The sequence below is a fragment of the Podarcis filfolensis genome (assembly GCF_964270895.1).
Source record: "Podarcis filfolensis genome assembly, chromosome: 3".
In the NCBI taxonomy this organism is placed as follows: Eukaryota; Metazoa; Chordata; class Lepidosauria; order Squamata; family Lacertidae; genus Podarcis; species Podarcis filfolensis.
The window spans coordinates 27,002,757-27,025,122 of NC_139606.1; the positions used below are offsets into that span (position 1 = coordinate 27,002,757).

Here is a 22,366-nt window from a genome sequence, read left to right on the forward strand (position 1 = left end):
AGCTAATAATAATAATAATAATAATAATAATAATAATAATAATAATAATAATATAGGGATGCGGGTGGCGCTGTGGGTAAAACCTCAGTGCCTAGGACTTGCTGATCGTATGGTCGGCGGTTCGAATCCCCGCGGCGGGGTGAGCTCCTGTCGTTCGGTCCCAGCTCCTGCCCACCTAGCAGTTTGAAAGCACTCTTAAGTGCAAGTAGATAAATAGGGACCGCTTTATAGCGGGAAGGTAAACGGCGTTTCCGTGTGCTGCGCTGGTGCCGGTTTGCCGGAGCAGCGTCGTCACGCTGGCCATGTGACCCGGAAGTGTCTTCAGACGGCGCCGGCTCATGGCCTCTAGAGCGAGATGAGCACGCAACCCTAGAGTCGGACACGACTGGCCCGTACGGGCAGGGGTACCTTTACCTTTACCTTTAATAATAATATATTATTTATACCCCACCCATCTGGCTGGGTTTCCCCCACCACTCTGGGCGGCTTCCAACAAAATATTAAAATACAATAGTCTGTTAAACATTAAAAGCTTCCCTAAACAAGGCTGCCTTCAGATGTCTTCTAAAAGTCTGGTAGTTGTTTTTCTCTTTGACATCTGGTGGAGGGCGTTCTACAGGGCGGACGCCACTACCTGGTTCCCTGTAACTTGGCTCCTCGCAGCGAGGAACATCCAGAAGGCCCTCGGCACTGGACCTCAGTGTCCGGGCAGAATGATGGGGGTGGAGATGCTCCTCCAGGTATACTGGACCGAGGCCATTTAGGCCTTTAAAGGTCAGCACCAACACTTTGAATTGTGCTCGGAAACCAGTGGCGTAGTGTGGGTTGTCAGCACCCGGGGCAAGGCAAGTAATTTGCGCCCCCTAACCCGTGGATTTGCGCCCCCTAACCCGTGGATTTGCGCCCCCTAACCCGTGGATTTGCCCTAACCCCAGATGTTGCGCCCGGTGCGGCCGGCCCCCCCTGCACCCCCCACGCTACGCCACTGTCGGAAACGTACTAGCAGCCAATGTAGGTCTTTCAAGACCGGTGTCAACCTAATTTCTTAATTTTGGTGTTTTAAAAAATAGGGCTCGTCTTATACATGGGGGTGTCTTATACACAGAAAGATATATGTGTGTGTGTGTGTAGGATGAGAATTCAGTTATTAAAAAGGAGAAAGAAAGGTGCCACTGCAAAGTTTGGCTGAATATATGAGACTGCCAGTACCGTGGGTGAAATCAAGAAAGGTAACAATGGATTAGAGAACAGCTGTGCTACAAATGTGGCAACACGTTTGTTTGTTTATTTATTCATTTATTTATTTAGAGTAAGATGTGTTCACATCCAGCATGACAAAATTTGTACAAATTTCACAATTTAAAAATGAAGTTATCACAGCAACTTGTGATTTCACACATTTATAGCAAAATTAAAATGTCAACAAACCCATGCCGTGTAGTACAAAAATAAATCAAACCTCAGTTCCACAGAGAGCACAATAAGTAGTTTATACAAAATTCTGTCTTAATAAATGAGCACTTAAATCAAACTCAAGAAAAATGAACAATAAGTTAGAATAAATAAAACTCTGATGACTCACAATAATTTCAGATGAAAGGTCAGCATTCTAATATGTGACACTTTTTTGTGTGTGATCCCTATATAATAGTCACAGATATCTTTTGATTTGATATTATGTACCAACATTAGATGAGCAGCGCGGATTTGTGCTTAAAATCCCTTTTTCCCATTGTACATAGGTGATAACGATAAGAATCCAAAACTGATACTATCTATTACTCTACGGAAAGCATTACTATATTGGCAAAGAAGCGGCAGACACAATGCAGTGGAAAAAAATGCATATGCCCTTATGAACAATGAGAGCCCTAAAAGGAGGCTAGGGCAAAAAGTACAATATATATGGCAGAAGGTGAACGACAAGCACCTTGCTTCAGCTCTCAAAAAGGCAATTCTAAGCATGGCAGCTACAACTAATAGCACAACAGAAAAAGGAGGGCACTATACAGAAGAAGACACTGCAGAGCCCCAAAAGTAATTACATAATCTTCTCCCAGCTAGTTATTAAAGTCCTCGTGGAAAAACTGTAAGCTTTTTGTACAGTGAATAGTATAAAGTGCCGCTGGGATATACATATATTTATACATATATATATATACCGAGGTTGAGTATTGTATCAGAATATTTGTTGTGAGATCCCTGTAGCAAATATTATTGGACGAGCCCACGTCGGCTTCCACTCTAATTTGTTCAAATTTAGTGTCACAAAGCGAATGACACACGAGATTGCACACCTCCGTATGGATATATAGGGCAAGGTAAGTGCAAATAGTCAACTGGCACATTGTGGGGACAATGACCCTGTAAGTCCTGTTCTGCTAAAAATATTTTATTTTATTTATTATTATTATTTTATTATTTTTTACAAAACCCATCTTTTTTATTTATTTTTTTCATAACAAAATTTTTCAAAGTACTTTTGTACTTTCTGCATAACATCAAGACATGGAAGGAAAAGATATGCTATCAAATCGAAATCAATTCAACATCCGACATACACGACACGCCATCTGAATTACTAATTTAAATGGGAGGGGGGGAAACAAAAAAATGCCGCAAGAAAAAGTGGTCTTATGCATACATATAGTGCAGTTATTTTGAAGAAATAACAATCAAATCTGAAAAGTACAATACGTCTTTTTTTTTTAGCTTGAAATGATGCAATTTAAAGCAAAAAGTGCCAAAGTATATTTAGTTACATTAAATTTTCTGATTGCATTCATTCATTTATTTTTATTTATTTTTTGCAATAGGTAACAGTAGAACAAATAGATAGCATATGGAAATGCCGCAGGAATAATGATTGTACGCCAAAAAATAAAAATAATAACCGTAACCCCAGAACCAAAACAGTAAAAAAAAGGGAACAAGGTAAAAAAAAAAAAACAGGTTAACTGAACTGCATTCTATTTCCTACACAGGGTAGCAATGAATCCAGGCCAGTAACTACTGTAAAGATAAAACTTAGGGGTTCATTCCCAAATTAACTTTTTTTTAATGGCAATATTTCTTTGAACCTATTGCCTTTGTATTAGGAAGGAAAGACTGAACTTCTGAAAGATGAACTACAATGCTGTAACAGATAACTCAGAGGGAAACTCTAGGAGTCCTGGAGAAACAGAGGATGTTGGCTCCAAAGTGTATTTGAAAAGAAAAGTTGATATCTTCATGTTGTCCACCTCTGATAGAGCTCCTGTCATTATGGAGGTTCCCATATTCATACCATGTAATGCTTAGAAGTTAATTAAAAAGTGCTGTTTAAGCTGCTTTGAATCTTCTCTCTCAAGTTTCCATGGCTTGATGTTGTCTTACAATAAATTACTCCTTTTACATCTCACATCTAATTCATGCCCTTTGCTTGGAATTAAAAACAAAAACAAAAACAAAACAAAACAAAACCTTCTTTTTATTGCCCCCCGCCACATACCATCCTCTGAAAACAAAAGTCACACAATATTTCAAGCATTGTTCAAAAATAAAGCATTTTTGGCAACCAAATCTTGCTATGAAACAATATGCACACAAAATGTAATTTCTTAAATCCCATAAAATCCTCCAGCAATGAGACAAAATGAGAGTGTCTAAAAAGTGGCCGCAGACTGCAACATTGTCATTCAAAGCGGATTTTCTTTTTTCTTTTTCTTTTTTTTTTGTCCATTTCAGTTCAAAATACTAAAACATTTAATCACTAAAGCATTAAAAAGAATTTACACTCTATTTTGATCAGCTTACCTCTTCAGAAATATATTTACCCCAAAAATGTGCATACATTAGCAGCTATAAACATTACATGGCATATCACACTATGTCAGCTTATATGAAAACGTACAAAATGTGAATGTATTCAAAAAACTATTCTGCAGTTACTATCTTTAAAGCAAGACATAAAATTATCATGAAGTCTTGTAAGCATAACACTGTTTTAAACAGAAAGAAATATATAACACTTTCTGGTAAATTACAGCAGCAAAAAACAAGAGGCATCATTTTTTTTTTTAAAGGTAAGATTTTTTCACCACTACAGCAGCTGCTCACACCTGAATTCCTCTCACAGCCTGTTTTATATTTTCCAGTAGGGCTTTATTTTCTGGACTCTGATAACGATCTTGATTTGTATACATGTCCGTCAAAGTGGTCACGTAAGCATCAAAATTTTGTTCATTGATTGGTTCCTACGAGATATTAAATAGTAGTTCATATACAACTTTTATTTGCTTAATGGTATATTCATTTATGCATAACAAACTATCACAGCACATTGACACCATTTTCTTAGCACATTAAAAAGGTCTAGTTTAGCGCTTACTTAATTTTTACAGGAGACATCGGAATTGGCCCACCGTGTCTTTTTTTTTTTTTTTAGCAGTTAAATTTATCTCTATGGTTTCAGGGTTGATACCGCAAATCTCCATCGGGCTGAGGAGCCATAAATATAAAAACAAAAAGACATCTACTGTATGAGGTGAAGGAGACCGCCAAATTCCTTAACTTGTGCCTCAGTCACTTACCATATGCGGTAGCTGGATATTAGCTAGACTATGAATTAAAGATTGGCTTAAATTAGCCAATTCGTGAAGGAGCGACTCATTTTGTTGCTCAATTACTTTGTTTTCTTCTTCTATCGTCTTCAGGTTGCTCTCCATGGTGGTAATCTGAAAGGGACAGAATAGTGTACAATGTAACAGGAAGCAGAACATCTTTAAAACGACGGAGGAGGGGAATGTTATGTCAATTATAACACTAAGTTGATCCAGAGTGTCCCTCTATGAGCCAGTGCAGATCTACGGTACTTGGACGGTGCAGTGCATCTTTTGCTGTTCTATAGCTCATCCAACCTTCCAGAACAGATTTCAGGGAGCAAAAAATGCTCAGGAGGAAGGAAGAATCAGTGACATTCCTTTCCTTGCCTCTTCCTCTGGTCTGTGTTCTGTGTTCAGCGTTCCACTTACGGGTGATTCCACATCAAATCAATGCAAAAAACAAGGGTTTTGTCACCAACCATCTCATATTTTGATGAAACTTGGTGTACACCCTTCCCTTATGGTTGAAAGAAACCCCCTTAATTTCCCCCCTCTGTCTCAAATGGTTTTAATTTTATAGCACTTCGAAGTTTCCTGTAAAATTTCTAAGAGATCTGATCATTGGTCATGGGGGGGAATGTACACAAGGGTATCTTGTGCCAAGGGTCTCAAGAGGGACAGACAACACAGATTTAACAAAACTTTGAAGTGCTATAAAAATTAAAACTATTTGAGATAGGGGGGGAAATTAAGGGGGTTTCTTTCAACCATAAGGGAAGGATGTACACCAAATTTCATCAACATCTGAGACGGAGGGTGACATGACCTCGTTGAAATGACGTGGAATGACCCTTATGGAAACACTGAACCCGAGCCATTATGTTCTGCCAAATCTCCTGGACTTGACGTCTCACAATAAAGTACTCCTTTTACACCTCACATCTAATTCATACTCTTCACTTGCAATTAAGAAAAGCCATTTTTTTAAAAAAAAAAATCGTGCCTACCACATACCATCCTCTGAAAAATATATATATAAATCATGCAAATTGTTCCCCGGCTTTACAATGGATTAGTCCATGTCCATTTTTATCTGTAGAAAACTACACTTTTTGAACCATCTACGTAAACTAAGAACAGATGGAAATAGATATTAAGCAGCAGTCAATGACCAAAACTAGATATGACTTTAAGCTTATTTTTAAACACGTGCTCGCAGCCTCCTTTTGTTTTCAAAAAAAGGAGAGCCATCCCTCCACCCTGGATCAGGGCCGCAGCAAAGAGTTCCTTTTCGCCACCCCCATTGCCCAACAATTGTCTCCCTTAAACTGCTTAAAAATCGGAACAAATAAGCACTTGGGGGCAGGAGACCATTTTTGCAAGGAAAATGGAGATGGGAAAATGGTTAAGTGGCCTCTTCCCCTGCAGTGCAATTCAGATCCAAGTTCGGTGCACCACAGTTACTTTTTAGGAGAAAAGGAACATGGCCAGTTGCGATTCAAAACAGTACTTAACATCACGGATAGTTTGCTCCTTTGCACAATGTAGCATCTAGCGTGCCTGAGCAGAAAGCTTGGACCATTGATTTCTGGTGAACTGCCTTTACTCTCCCCCCCCTCCATCTATCATCCATATATAAGAGAGTAAAAGCTGTACATATTCATTTAGAACAAAATCCTTCTTTAACCTGATGGTTTTGATTATGATTTCAGGTAGAAATGTTTGCAGCTGCCATGCTAGGGAAGCAGGACCAAATCACGGTTTTCTAACCTCCCATACGGTTTTTAAAACAGGGCAAACACATTAAGGAAAAATTGGGAGAATATCCCCACAGAGTGCGACTAGCCTATTTATTTATCTTAATCCAGTCATGTAAAAAACCATTGGATTTAGGACTTTATAAAACTGTTACCTGAGTTCGGAGTTTTATCATATCAGCTTCCATCTGGGAGTTGGATTCATTTAGTTCCTTTATTTCTTCATCTAACTGTTTAATTTCTTCATCATTTTCTATACCTACGCAATAATAAAAAAAGATATATTAAAATATAGTTGTTAGAAATCTGAGTTAAGCAACTGAGCCATTTCACAGTTTGAAGTTTAGGTCAATAAAACAAAAAGGTCAAAATGGTTACATCTCATGGGATATTCCATTTTAAGCAGGGCCTTCCGCAAACTAACGTAAGAACATTCTAAGGGGAACCAAGACCGTAGGAATCCACCTGCTGGCAAAGTAACCACACGTGGAAGATTCTATAAGGCTTAATGGTCTCCAGCTCTCTCCCCTGTTGCCCAGGCCCTGTGATGGGTCACTGAAGGGAGTGGCAGGTCTCTGCATACTCTTCACATTTTCATCCTACCCAACCTGTCAAAAAAGGCATGTAGAATATACTGTATTTTTCCATGTATAAGATGCCCCCATGTATAAGACGACCCCTATTTTTTGAGCCCCAAATTAAGAAATAAATATTTTAAACACCAAACGGAACAATATTGATATTTTATTAAATATTCAAAACACCGGTATATTTAGTACTGTATATTTAAACATCAAACAGTGAGGCAAGCTGTGTAATGGCGGCTGCTGCTATCAGCTCAGAGTAACTCCACTGTAGCTGCAGCTCCAGTTCTCCCGCCTGTGTGCTGCACTTTTGTCTCAGTATTTACGGTATGTACCGTATTTACTCCATGTGTGCTGGCAGATGCGAACACTGATTGAGGAGCTGCGACTGCCAGGCCTGCCTGAGTGAGTGCGCTTGGGGAATGGAGGGTCTGGGTAGCCAGGGGGCGGCTGAGGGAACGGGGTGGAAGGGACAATGTCCGGAGTGGGGGCTGCTGGGGGAGGGGAAGTACCAGACCAGTGTTTGTTGTGAAGCCAATAGTGAGGGGAGGCTGGGGGGAAAGAATATGGATGGCGGCATATATTTATCTATATATTTAATTGCAACGTTCCGTGTATAAGACAACCCCCAATTTTAAACTTACAAAATTTGGGGGGAAAGATCATCTTATACATGGAAAAATATGGTAAGTAGCTTGCAAGGCACAGAGAGGAAGAACTGGATGGTGGTATGGAAAGCATGTACAGACCCTCCCAACATCCCACTGTGCCATCTGCATGCGTAAGTGGAGGAAAGGGAGAAAATAGGGCAAGTATCCAGCCCAGCTGTGAACCTTGACATTCCCATGGGGTGGAAAAGTCCTTCCACATTCTAAATTTAAACATACCAATTAAACCACAACTTCTATCTGAGCCCATTCGCTCGAGTAACAGAGTTTGATGGCTGCCCAATGAACTGTGGCATTAAATTCATATTTCCATCTAATGTGCACTTTTTAGAAAATGCAGACTGTAGTCATTGGCTGGGGGTGGGGTGGGGAGATGACTGGAATCACTGAAGGTGGGGAGGACGAATTTGACCCTCCTCACAAGCTCCTGATGAAAACCACTTCCCCACAGATGCTATTTGAATTGGGGGGGGGGGACTCTTCATTAGCACCATACAGCTAAGTTTTATTTTTTTCTTGAGATATTTGTTCTTGTCTTTCTTTCATATGAATGATATGTAAGGTTACTGAATTGTTGCTCGACATCTCGGTTCTTTTTGCTCATCCATAGCTTTCTGGCATAGTTTTGGGTAAAAAAGGCAGGGTAAAAATGATGAAAATAAAATTGATAAAAGTATCCAAGTTTCATCATAACGCCAGATGAAGTGATTATATTATATGAGCTTTTCTGGCCGTACATAGTATAATGGAGCAGATTAAATACCCATGCCAAATGTATAATTTGGGTTAAAGACAACAGGATATTGTGGGAATTTTAGACTTAATGGTTCCCTTTTGATGGTAATGTGGTATTTCAAAATCCAGCCATGCTAAATTTGGGGACCCTCTTCGTCAGTCTGATGAATGAGGCTCTGTACTGGAAGGAGAGGAATTCTGGTAATTCCAAGTGCCTAAAGAACTTTGAGCCAAGGCTGCACTGCTTTGCAAACTTTCCTTGGAGTAAGATGCAATTAATACAGAGGGACATGTTTCTGAGCAAACATGCATATGATTGTGCTTCACATGAGCTTTCTGCTTTACAATGGCAGCTCAAATCACAGCATGGGTGTTCTCTGAAGCACGTTCAGAAGCTGATTTTTTGCAGCAGCAGCAAAATCACTTCAGTGCCGTACACTGTAGCCTGATGGCACTTTCTAGAAGGACTCCAAGATTGTGTTCAGAAAGACTCCTTTGTAATACCATAGTGAGTAAATTATTCTCACAGTGAGAGAGTGAAGTAAACAGTGATAGCTGCGTCTCATTTAATCCACAACAATTAGCTATTTACCATTGCTAGCCCTCTGCTTTATTGTAAGCATTTGTTCTCCCGACAGCTTTGCTCTCTTCATTGCCGATGTAGCTCTGGGGCATCCTGATAGACTGTAGACAATAAGTGAGGAAAGAATTATTAATTGTAATAAGTCACGGGTGTTCAGTACGTCAGCTAAATCGACTACGGAAACAGAGTTACAGGGAAGTCTCTCTTGACTGCCATTGGTAAGGTGCTGGCTTCTGAAAGAGAAGAGGAACTGTTCTCAGACAAAAAGAGGAAAAATATAAGACTTAAAAATGGAAAGAAAGAAAAACTAGTTACTTTTGTACACCATGGTGTGTCCCTCTTCTCTTTGTCTAATTGGCTGATGTTGCAATAACTTCATTCACTGCCTAAAAACACTGAAAGGTAGAAGAATGCTAGTTTTTCACTAAACAAACAAGGAGAATGGTGCCCATACATTTGCCTCATATACAAAGGGTAGAGACTTATTTTTATAAAGAAAGCTGTGACTCTGGGGATTATAGCTCAGCTGCGGGGCAGATGCCCATGTTCATCTGTCTTGGAACCTAGTTTTTCTTACCACATGACAAGAACACGCATTTCATATAAACCCGGTTTTAATAAATCAGAGTAGTTATAGTTAGAACACGCACACCTTTTTGCAACAAATTTTCCCCACAGCAACGAAACCTATATTTATCATTCTTATTTAAACTACCTCGAAGGAATAAATACGAATTTATAGCTTGTATCTTATCCCAAATAAGTGATACGCACCCTATTTTAAGCTTGAGGGATTTGAGCTGATTTCATTTCATTTGCAGGTTCAAATACAAATGCAGAAACATTTCCTACTATTGTGTAACAATAGGGCAGCTCCTGAAAAGTTTGCCACAAGTTCTAGATGAATTCTAATTAAAAATCATATAAACAATCTGTATTTAAAGAATAGTATTAGGGAAATTTTGCTGGTTAAGAATTTGACTGCAGGGGGTTAGGCTACTTCCGACTCTACAATTCTGTGATTCTGTGGAATATATTAGTAAGGGAATGCCAAGAGAACATGGCACAAAGTAAGGACCAAATTAGAGTTTTAATTGGTTTTTTACAGTGTTATTTTTCTAGAAAAAGAGGTGTCGGAACCCACCATGTATAGTATATATATTTATGTATATTCTGGGGCAGACTGGAGTGAAAGCACCCGAAACCAGTCATAGAGTTTGCTTTGCCCCTCCAAGTATTTATCCGGGAAATGGTTTGGCAGGGCTGGCCGAATAAATTTTGCTTCCCAAAGCAAATCACCACTGGCAATGGAAAAGTCCTCCCCTACACTTGAGGGCAGTAAGCAAGGTTATGGGTTGCATACACAGATCCCTCACATCTACTAAATCAGGCATAGGCAAACTCGGTCCTCCAGAAGTTTTGGGACTACAACTCCCATCATCCCTAGCTAACAGGACCAGTGGTCAGGGATGATGGGAGTTGTAGTCCCAAAACATCTGGAGGGCCAAGTTTGCCTATGCCTGTACTAAATGAAGCACCCACTTCATTCTTACTAATGGCAGGGCTGGTCCCACAGTCTGGTTAGAGGCACAAACCTTGGGGACTTGGCCTTTGGTTCAAAGCCTTTGGTACTGGTGGGTGGGGGAAAGGGGGACACTCCAACCTGCTACTCCTGGATGAATAATCTATTAAATAAACCCAGAACAGAGAGGTGGTAGCCTGAGTGCACCGAAGGGAATGAGAGCTTGCGGGCCTTGGGGACATCTAACGTCACCCTTTAAGGACATGAACTAGCAGGAATGGTACTATTTTCATGGAAGCTACTTTGCACAAATCTTTTGGTTCCAGGATCCTAGTAAGAGAAGGTTTGGGGCACTGGGAGTGGGTGGGTTGCCCTAAACAAAGAATAGAGAGAAGCAGATAGGTTAAGATGAAAGATGGCAACTGGATTGAATGACCCAGTTCTAGGTGAGCTGGTGGCCATCAAATTTTCAGCCAGTTCACTGTGTAGATAGCAAAATCACAGAATCATGGCCCATCTGATTTGTTGTCTTTCTGTACTTTTGCTGTATTGTTTGCTTTATTAATATGCTGTTAACTGCTTTGGAAGTCTTTGGGCCAAGAAACACAATACGAATGAACCACAATGTAACATGTTTTCCCCATGTTTTTATCTCACGTTTTATCTCACGAATTGTAGGTTTGGGGTCTATGGGGGGTTTGATATTTGCTGCTATCTACTGTTAATATAGGGACGCGGGTGGCACTGTGGGTTTACCACAGAGCCTAGGACTTGCCGATCAGAAGGTCGGCGGTTCAAATCCCTGCGACGGGGTGAGCTCCCGTTGCTCAGTCCCAGCTCCTGCCAACCTAGCAGTTCGAAAGCACACCAGTGCAAGTAGATAAATAGGTACTGCTCTGGCGGGAAGGTAAAGCGGCTTAGTCATGCTGGCCACATGACCCTGAAGCTGTACGCCGGCTCCCTCGGCCAGTAAAGCGAGATGAGCGCCGCAACCCCAGAGTCGGCTACGACTGGACCTAATGGTCAGGGGTCCCTTTACCTTTTTTTACTGTTAAAATAAGACTGACTGGGTGTGTGGAATCTAACTTTTGAGTTGTCCCTCACTTTCTTGAGAGTATAATCTTAGCACACACCTGGAACTTCTGAGCACTCTTTAAAAGATGTGGGTGGAAAACATGCCTTGCATGCATGTTTTTAATTTTATTAAAGGCAAGTTATATTATGGAGAAAAGTGAAGGAATAGAAAAGGAAAGCAAGCTAGTTATGCTTAAACTATTTGCTTGCTTTGATGTTTGTACTGATATTTTCTAATATATTGCTCACAAAAACAAAGCTGGGCCAATTTAAAGCCTGGGTGAGGTTCACAAATGTAAATCCAAATTAAAAAAAGGAGTGTATGAGACTGACTACTAAGAAGACAGGGCTCAGATTAGATTCAGAATCTAATCTTAAACCATCTTTAACCATCACAATTTCATATATTATGAATGCAAAGATTAGTCGCAATATATTAAGGAGATCTTCCATTTTCTTGCATGTTATTTCGTTTCCTCGGGCACTAGAGGCCGGTCATAATAATTAGTCTGGTGGAATATAATAAGGATATAGATTTATAGGCAGACTTCATTTCTGTTTATAGTGCTTTAGGGCATAAAATGCCAGCTAGTGAAGATAAATCAGATCTTATTTGCTTTACTCATAGGCCAGATTACTCAACTGTCACTTCCATAGTTCATCATCTGAAGGAAAGTTGGTTACTGTTTGGTGGAATACGCTATAATGGAATTTAGTCTCATAATCATGCATATTGCTTGAGTCTGAAATGAAATAAGGATTCAATCCTGTAACCAGTTGAATGTCGGTAACTAACAACGAATGAGCAAATGCATGACTTCAGTCTCATTGTTATTTGAGCTCTTTCACAAGAGGGGTGGGAATCTCCACCCCGCAGGCCAGTCTTGGCTCACCAAGGTGTCCATGTTGAGCTGTGAACCAATTTCCTCCACCTGGTGACATCAGTTGCTGGGTGCAGGGTCAATCCTTCACCAGCATGTTGCCTCAGCATGTGAGCATTGCAGCTTGCAGGGCTGCACTCTGACTCTCTGATCACTAGCTGGCAGGTAAAGGTAAAGGACCCCTGGACGGTTAAGTCCAGTCAAAGGTGACTATGGGGTGTGGCACTCATCTTGCTTCAGGCCCAGGGAGCCAGCATTTGTCCACAGACAGCTTTCCGGGTCTGTGGCCAGCGTGACTAAACTGCTTCTGGTGCACAGAGGACCATGATGAGTGCCTGCTTTTGAGGCTAGCGCTACTGAGCTCATTTCTAGGTTTAGGCCACCAGCTTCTCTAAAGTTTTATTTTTCATGCTGCATAACAAACTTGGGACTATTTTGTTACAAATTTCAGAAGAAGAATCTACCCTTTGTTTTTCATCACTTATGGCTTTGACATGTTATGCTAATTATTAACACCCCAGAACTAACTCCGCACGCAAATATCATCTTAACAAAACCGCAGCATACATGAAAGAGATGTGTAGCTGAGGTGAAGAGCTTGGGCTATATCTACTCTTCCAACAAAAATGGTCTGGGAATGGTAGTATGTGGAGTGCTACTCCCTAATCATCAAACTACAATTTCCTGGGAAGAAGAAGCCAGTTAAATCTGCAGTGTAAATTCATTCAACGTATCTAAGAAACTTAATCGGAGGACACCCTTACAAACATGAGGAGAGACTGTTTCTCACATGAAAAAAATATAATTAGTGCAGAATATATGTGGAATAAACGTGAGGCTAGTTTCGTGCAAAGAGAGAAGAAAAGAAAGCATTCAGTCTGAACAGAATTTTAAAATAAATAGACTTTGGTGCACAAGGAATTAAAAGCAAAACACATTTAACTCCCCAAAGTCACTCATTGTTCTAAAATAGTTCCATCCAAGAGAAGCATTTCATCGGATTATTTGTTGGTTGTATAGGATAATATGTATAATCGCACATAAGATAGAAGCTTTTCCTTACTCACTCCTGAATCACAGATCCTAGATTACAAGTGGGATTAGTTTGTAATCCTACTATGGTACGCTCTCTCTCTCTCATGTGCTTTTTCTTAAAAGCATTCTAATTCCTAGTAAAACTTAAGTTGGTTTTCACAAAGACATACTAATTCATAGTTCTGCCTACTCTGGAAGGAACATTCACATGGTTGGCACAAGGCTTAAGAATCCAGGTGAGCTAAATTGTTTCTTTCCTTTGTCAGAACACGTTATCAACAAACCCCACAGATTGTGAAAAGATTTATCCTGGAGGCTGATACATGTCATATGCCTAACTCATAAAGTTGTCCAACACAACAGCTCAGAACTCAACAACACACCAGGCAACGGCAGGCTTTCCCAGCCTTTGTCATAGAGTTTTAGTCTTGTTTTAAATGCATTTGCTGCTTTCGTGCTTTTAACTGTTTTTCATTATCTATTGCATTTCTCACCTTGAGATGGTGATTTAGAAGATGATTAATAAATTAATTGTAATAAGAATAAGAGTAATGGTGTTATTGTCTTTGCTCCGGTCTTGGGTCTTTGAAAGGGAGGTCTTTCCAGGCTGAAGTACTACAGAAACTGCAGTGGCATGCAAGCCCAGGAGATACGTAAAGGAAATGAGCTCCATAGCACTTACATAGGTATGATCTTCTGCCTTCGGCTGGTATGCTTCCATGCCATAACCATATACAGGAGCAAACTAGGCAGTATACTATGTGGTTCATCGGAATACAATTTTATTGTTTTTTAATATATTTAATAACAGAATTTCTATTCCATAGCGTAAGAACTCTTCAGGAATGATAGAACTATTCTGATTCTCCTCTGCCCACCCAGCCTTCTCCTGTGTATGGAGGCAGAACAGGACAGGTTTGTTTCAGCTAATTCTGATTTGTTCCTGCTCATTTTGCATTAAGTATTAGATTTAGAAGTGTGCCTGTTTAATATGCTTTTCTTTCCTAAGGGATCTCTCTCTCTCTCTCTCTCTCTCTCTCTCTCTCTCTGTAAATATAATCTACTTTCCACAATCAACAGTCAACAAGTTTTGAAACTGCTCATTGGCATCACCATCAGGACGACACCAATTAGCTACCACTAATTGTTCTATAGCTTCAGTAAAAGGGCTAGTTAACGTAGGTAAAACATTTCCCCCTTTCAATACCCTTTCTCTCTCTCTTCAGAGTTCTCGGGTTAAGGCATGTTTGAAGAGCATCTTTACTAACTTTGGACAAGTGAACCATGGGCAAACTATGTTCTGCTAGCAAAAAACTTACAAAAACCATGGAGGTTTGTACTTGGAGATGGCGCAGATTAGAACATCTAGTTGAGTTTAGGCAAATCTAAGCTGCAGATTCTCTAATAAAATTAACATAAGACTAAAACTAGCTGCCTTGAAAGTTTATCAAATAAAAACCAAAGATTGGCACACGGTACTTATTTGTTAATCTGCTTTAAGAAAACAATATTGGGGTCGAATCATTATTATAAGATTGATAGGGTCTAATTTGTTTCAAGGGTGTCATAAACATGAGCTAGGTAGTTCTATCTAGCTTCATACCTAAGAAATCTTGGTTGACTCTTTTTTTCACAGAATAACGTGTTAAAAATAATTTAAAGAGATTTGCACACCGTGGCCAATGGAGAGCTTATTTCAAATAAGGTACAGTTAGATAGGAGGGGAAAAACCTCTGCAGTTACTTACCTCCTATGTGTAAGAAAACTACCACTGACATGTCCTGAACCATCACATCCTGGGGTTGGACATGACATACCTTCCGTCTTCACTGACTTCCAAGAAAACTGGGAGCCATTCAAATACCCATCCTTTTGCCTTTTAGTAGCTAGAGGGCATCCTGATGCACTACGGTGAGATGCATATTTCCCGGTTATATGACCCTGACCGTCACAACCAGGAACTGGACATCTGGATAGCAGATAGATGAAATAAACTTTATTGTCTTGCCATCATATACCTGGCAGCCTCTACAACAAAGTCAAAATAAATCTCACATAAAAAAAGAACAACCATGCTTTATGGCTTAAAAGAAAAAGCAAACAACAACAACAAAACCCCCCACCAAGAACACCAACAAGAAATGCAACACAAACATAAAAGATGCTAATGGAATTGGGAACATTCCACTAACAAGCTCTGTGTAAATGTAATGTAATGTCGACACAGTGGGATATGGTAACCGCCAATCTAGCAAACCTTTGTTACTGACCAGGTCTGCACATAACACCAAGACATATTTGTTTAAGAAACCATGAATTAACCATAAATTGTTTCACAGATTACCGAAGGAACTTTGGCTTATTTCCCCAAAGTTTAGTCTGATTTCCAGCTCCTTTTCCCTTGTGTGTTTGTAACACGGTGAATGTTGTGGAGTGGGGTGGCCAAACAAACCACTATTAAGGAAGGGCACTAGTTTCACACAGAGTGCCAAGCCATAAATGAAATAAACCAAGGTTTGCCAGTCAAGAACAAACCAAGGCTTCTTAATGTGGTTAGTTGGCAGTAAATAGGCCATAGTTACCGTATTTTTCGCCCTATAGGACACACTTTTCCCCCTCCCAAAATGAAGGGGAAATGTGTGTGCGTCCTATGGGGCGAATGCAGGCTTTCGCTGAAGCCTGGAGAGCGAGAGGGGTCGGTGCGCACCGACCCCTCTCGCTCTCCAGGCTTCAGGAGAGCCCCACCGCCAGCCCCACAAACTCGGGGGACAGCGGGAGGCGCAGCGCCGACTTGGTTAGAAGGCTGGCGGAGGGCTTCCCCCTCCTCCAGCCCCGCAAGTTCCCAGAGCGATGTCAAAGCTGCACGCAGCTTCGGCATGGCTCTGGGTCCCGTTCTGGGGGCTGGGGGAGGGGGAAGCTCGGGCTTCCCCCGCCCCAGCCCCGCGCTTGGGGGGGGGGAATAAATTTTTTCCCCTTTATTCCCCCCCCCCAAAATCTAGGTGCGTCCTATGGGCCGGTGCGTCCTATAGGGCGAAAAATACGGTAAGTTGCTGGCATAGAATGCTAAACCATAATTTAATAAACCATCATTTACTAAAGCAGGGCTTCGTGTTATGTGCAAAACCAGATTTGTGCCTCCCTGGGTGATAAACAGTGAACGTGCTTGTTAGTGAGAAGATCCCGGATTTTTCATGCAGACTTTGCCAACTGCTTTTATAAAATAGGAAAGTCTTAAATTTAGTACCCAGGAGTTGTGATTAGAACTGAACGTTGTGTGCAGGTTTGGCTCTGCTTTTGTTCTTATGAAACAGACACAAAACCAAACCAAAAAAGCCCCCTTATGTTTCTCATTGTATTTTAAATTGCCCCTTAAAATGACAGCTTTTAAAAAATTCATGTCCAGTACAGGGTGTGGCCAATGATCCTAGAGAGCCATACAATATTATAGAAAACCTCAAAGAGCTGGGGAGGCAAATGGTATGCTGTACATACAAAGAAAGCGGCTGTGTTGCACAGCTGTCCTGCTGTTGGCTATAGGAAGAGAAAGCATCCGTATGCTCTCCTCAAACTTCTCCCATGGCTAGGCACAGAAAATCTGTGAGTGCCCGAGACTCTAGATTATAGATGGGCAACAGACTCATGTGTGCATATTCTTGATCAAAAGCACAATGCATCCACCAGCTTCTAGTTCATTTGTTCATTGTCTTCAGTAGAAGTATTTGGTCAGATGTTGAACGAATACTATGAAAGCTGCATTTAATTCAAAGCTTTCCAGGCACATATGTGTGTTTGTATGTATATGTGTGTGAATATATATGAGTAGATATATATGTATATATATATTTGTGTGTGTGTGTGAATGCATGCATATATGAAGTCGTACAGATTTAAAAACAACTAACTTGCATGTAGAAGTGTCTTATTGTCATTCAAATATGTATCCAAGAAGAAAACAGGCAGAAGAGATAGCTGAGCATGTTCATAAGAAGTTGACTAGATTCATGCTTACCTAATTGGCTCTTGATCTTCCTTGTCTTCTTTGCTTTGTACTATCCTGATCCCACTTTTCTTTGCTCGTGGACAACCAGAAAGACTGAATGAAAGAAATCATTTCAAGACTGAACACCTTAATTCTAAAAATAATTCTCTTAAGTGTCCTAGAGAATTAAACTTTCTGCAAAAGTTACTTGCAGACGACATCCTTTCTGCATTGACTTTAGCAGTTCTATTCACACCACAAGAGGGAGCCCATGAATCATGATTTCCTCTCACTGCAAAACGAAATTGCTTTCCAGGACCCTTATGGACCAAGACCCTTGGAAGACAAGGACAACTGTGCATTAAATCTCTTGCTAATAGTGTCTCCAGCTATGACACTGATGGGCTTCAGAAGAATGTGAGTCAAGAAAGTCAGAAAGCTATGTGTAATTTATGGCCAAGGGGGAAGGGAAAGGTAAAACAGAGAGGCAAGTGGTGAATGAATCATTTAAAGAAGACACAAAAGCCTTTTCAATTCCCTTTCCCCACGGTATATTATTTATTAACACATGGGGATGCCTTTCTGTTTTCTATAGTGTAACTGGAGGTTGTGATGCATTCCTTCTTTCTTATGAAGAATTCGAAACTTTAGGGCTGGTACTTGATGCAAATTGTATTGATCACAATATCAAAACTAGAATGTGGCTTCTCATTTTTAAGCAGGAGTGGTTTGCAATATGAATGAGGCCCAGGCACTTTGAGGCCTGCCATTATAACACATCTTTTTTATAAAAAAAGAGTTTGAATTCATGATATCAATTACTATACACACAGAACTGTTGCTTTCATGGCAATCTAAATTGGGGGGGTAGCATTAATTATCAGGGTAGCTCCCTTTTCAACCATTATGTGTTGCTCGTGCCTGAGTCTATATATGTATAACTTGTATATGTAGTCTGGGTCTTGCAGAATTGACATTCCCTGATTACACGGATTCCAAATCATGCATGTTGTCAGCACACAGGCCCTGTGCAAACAGGCACAGCTAATGCAAGGAGGGTGGGGAAGGAAACAGCAGGTTCAACCTCAGCTCCCCTCCACATATTCATTGAAAAATAATGTGACAAAGTCCAGCGAAAAGCCAGAAGTTAGAAAGGGTTAGGAACCGGACATTATATGAAGCATATGCAGACCTGGTGCCAGAGGTGAGCTAGACCAGGCACTGGTCAAGGACCCAGTTGGCTCAGAAGGTTTCCCATTGGTCTTCCTTTGTTCATCACTCTTCTTGCTGGGCCCCCAGAGCAGTTTCAGTGCTGCAGTTGTGGTCGTCACCCACCATGTTTAATTAATCCAAATGAACCAGCGCTATGCCTATAAATTCTTACAGATCTATTTTTTAGGTATAGGGAACCACAGAACTTTATGATGTTTAACATCTAGAATCCCAATGGGACCAGGACTATAGACAAGCCCTGTTCTGGTTGTGGTGGGTGAGTGGCGTTCTTTGGTGACACCATGCCAAGGAACCCGTGAAGTCTGCCGCCAGCCCCAATTATAGGGCTGCTGCAGAAAGGAGCATTTGCATCAAAGCTTTCCTCCACCCCTTTGTGTAGGAATACAATATCATCACATTTGCAAACTTTCTTGCTGCCCCCACCAATGAATGAGGTGGACTGGGAATGGAGAAACTTAGAACATAATGCTGTCATGACGTATGATAAGTATATATCTACATATCACACAAGGAAGAGAATTTGACACAGGGATAGAGGTTTTGGCCATCGGCCCATGGTGCATGTCATGTGTAGTCCTGACTTTAGTTTATGAGAGGCCTTTTAGTAACTGGGACTTGGAAACTGAATCTCCTTGGTAACCTGATTCTAAAGGTGGGTTTTTGAACAAAATAAATCAGGATTCCTGGAGGCCCAAGTCACCTCCCACCTGATCATGTTTGCTTCTTGTAACTTCTCCTAAGCTGCATGCACACAATACACTTAAAGCACCCACCCAGCCCCGCAAGAATGCTGAAAGCTGTAGTTTGTCGCTCACAGAACTACAATTCCCAGCACTTTTAACAAACCACAGTTTACAAGATTTGGGGTTTGTGTGCTTTCAGTGTACGGTGTGCAAACAGCCCTGGTCACCGATACATTATTTTAGAATGAGATTAGCAACAACGGCTGCGTACACACTGTACATTTAAATCACATGGCTTCTCCTAAAAAATCTTCTGAAGTGTAGTTTGTTAAGGGTGCTGGGAATCGTAGCATAATCCTTTCTACCTGTGAACGTAATCCTTTCTACCTTCCTATGGATATTGGCATGTGCTTAACTTACCAGTAACCAGACACAATCAATGTAAGCACATTTTAAGGTTATTTACATGATATGGATTGGAGCAGCTTGTGTATGGACCAGCTGATGTGGATGTGAATAAATATGGACTAGCTGAAATATCAAGTAATAAGAAAACATTTTCCATAAAGTTCCGGGCATTTTAGCATATATGGTAGATTGTGTCAAGAACTGCATTAAACCAAAACCTGTAATGCTACAGCAAGAAGTGATCTGTCTGCTTCAAATGTTATGTCTAAAATGAAACTTCCTAAGAAGTCATGGCTTGGACTCTGAGACTCTGTGAGCATAAGTCAAATGAAAGGATCCTCCTGTTGGCAAGAAGCAAAGGTGGGAGATGTTGATTTCCACTGAAGCCCCCTGAAAATATTGCCCAGAGTTTTGGGGAACACTCTGGAATAATGTGGGAGTCATGCAGGGGGCTGCAGGTGAAAGGAAGAACTGATGTAATCCTCTTGCTCCATCTCAGTTGTGAATAGTTATGGTTCTGAAATCCCACAATGCTAGAGACTCTCATTGTTTGTCAGTTTGTTTTAGGAGGGTAGCTATCATCATCATCATTTTTTTAAGCTTGAAAACTGGTAATAATTCAACCGTAACCATGTGCCCCTTTTACAAATTTGTGATGGTGCTTTTATATTGACATTTAGGTGTGCTTTTTTGTGAGCTGTCTCAAAGATCCGGTTGAAAATGCAGGTTGAAATATAATTTTTTCAAAAGACAAACAAAAACCAGGAAGTTCACAAAGAAGTATCTGAAGTAATAAGTAGGGAGATAGGCACCTGTAGCAATATTTCTTTTGTGTGAGGCCGAATTCCATGTGACAACAGTCACATGCTTGAAACAATCATTCCAATTGCTTTGGGACTTTTGAACCCTATTATACTGGCACCTTAATTTGTCTGTGCATTTGATGTGGCTGAATTTTGCTGTGGCGTTTGTTTTGAGTCTATAAATGAATTGTAACTTTTTATTTAATGTTGCCATTACCAGTTTTCAATATAATGAGTTGTTTGTAGCTGAGTATCGATTTGTTTTGAGACTTACTCATTTTTACAATGGACTTAGTTGTTGGCTGGATCTGTTGTGAATACACACTGAGTGCAGTAACTGAAGATACTTGACAAGCACAGCTCCCCAACGCCCTTTGCTGGTGGGCCTTGTGATTCAAGACCAAGACCAAGTCGACCCGTGAAATGGAAATCACTGTGATAAAGAGCTCAACATTTTACATACCTTCGATGTGAAGCATAATTTCCGGTAATATGCCCAGAGCCATCACAACCAGGTGTGGGACACCTAAAAGAAACAAGAGAGTTGTTTGAGTAACTTGTTTGGGAGACATAAAAGCCTACATCATCAGAAACCTTGGCATTTGCCCAGTTGTGCTTACAGTGGAAATTCCATAAAGCCTCTTTCACTGAACATTTGCCAGAGATAAAAAAAAACCCTTCCAAAGGCCTATATAGTCAAGTATGATTTTTCCAATGGCCAACCAGATAGGAAGCCCACAAGCACGAAATGAGTGCAATAGCGTTCTCTTGCTTTTGTGTTGAAAATGCTATTAATCACAAGCATAAATGTGCTTGTTTCTAGGTCACCCAGTGCCAGTTCCAGGTTTGGGGTGGGAGGTGGTGTCTTTTGGACAATATTCTTTCTGTGAGTTCACCTCCTTGTCTTTGCCATTGTTGCTTTTGTCCATTCACTTGCTTTTCCATGGGCAAACCTGACCACCTACCCGAGGGAGATGACAAGGGTGTGTGTAGAGATTTATTACCCCACCTCATTCCTCTGTAAGGGGATGAGGGCAGGCAACAGTAAGGCAGATTAGCAGCAGAGACTCCAGGGTTTAGAGTTGAACTCCCTACTGGTTTGAGTTTCTTGGAAGATACCAGACCCTGCAATCCCCTCCCCAGCCATCAGCTCCTGGATATCTTCAGTATCAACAACAAATGACCCAAGTCTCTGAATTTGCAAACCCACAACAGGAAAAGGACAAGAACTGCACTGATGTTAGCGTAACAACGGCAACATTACATGCTAGTCGTAATATTTCGCAGGTAATTAATGTACATCGTCACAGCCAGGCAATGAATGATGTTGATTTAGCTAGGAAGATTTCTTCACCAGAGGAAAAGTCCTTCTAGCAAGGCAGAAGAAAGCTAGGCAGGACAAAACAACAACAAAAAGTATACTGCCCTCTTGTGGGCAAAAGCCAAGATTCATTATTATTATTATTATTATTATTACTTGCCTAAATACTTAAAAACTTTACACCGGATTGTCAGACTTACATAATTTATAGAAAGCTCAACTGCTAGTATCTTTAGGAATTCACCATTTTACAGCCTAGAAAGTTTTACCACCAAAAAACAAACGTACAAACAAACAAACAAAACCCCAAACAAATCCTAAACAGAAACAAGTCTGAGATCATTCAAATCCTGGCAACTATCTAGTTTAATAACTTTTCTCTGGATTTCTAAGTCTACTCTGTTTTTCTGCTCTTCTTAGTAATCACAAATATTAAAGCTTGAAGGCAGCAAGTTCATATAGCTGAGGTTTGATTTTTTATTTTTTCCAGCCTACTGTGGCCCGTCCGTTCTTCCTT

General features: G+C 40.6%; 1 protein-coding gene across 17 annotated transcripts in view; it reads right to left on the reverse strand.

The window, feature by feature from the left end:
* Positions 1-1,301: 1,301 nt before the first annotated feature.
* MYT1L (myelin transcription factor 1 like) overlaps positions 1,302-22,366 on the reverse strand; it is a 280,396-nt gene continuing 259,331 nt past the window's right edge. For 14 of the 17 annotated variants that reach the window (XM_083607083.1, XM_083607078.1, XM_083607085.1 and 11 more), the window contains 7 exons: positions 20,992-21,054; positions 17,432-17,515; positions 15,170-15,391; positions 8,920-9,011; positions 6,496-6,599; positions 4,572-4,715; positions 1,303-4,235 (listed from right to left, as the gene is read on the reverse strand). In XM_083607083.1, coding sequence (XP_083463209.1) covers positions 4,095-4,235; positions 4,572-4,715; positions 6,496-6,599; positions 8,920-9,011; positions 15,170-15,391; positions 17,432-17,515; positions 20,992-21,054 — 850 coding nt within the window. In that variant the 3' untranslated portion in view covers positions 1,303-4,094. The other 3 variants (XM_083607073.1, XM_083607079.1, XM_083607080.1) reach the window with 2 other exon arrangements.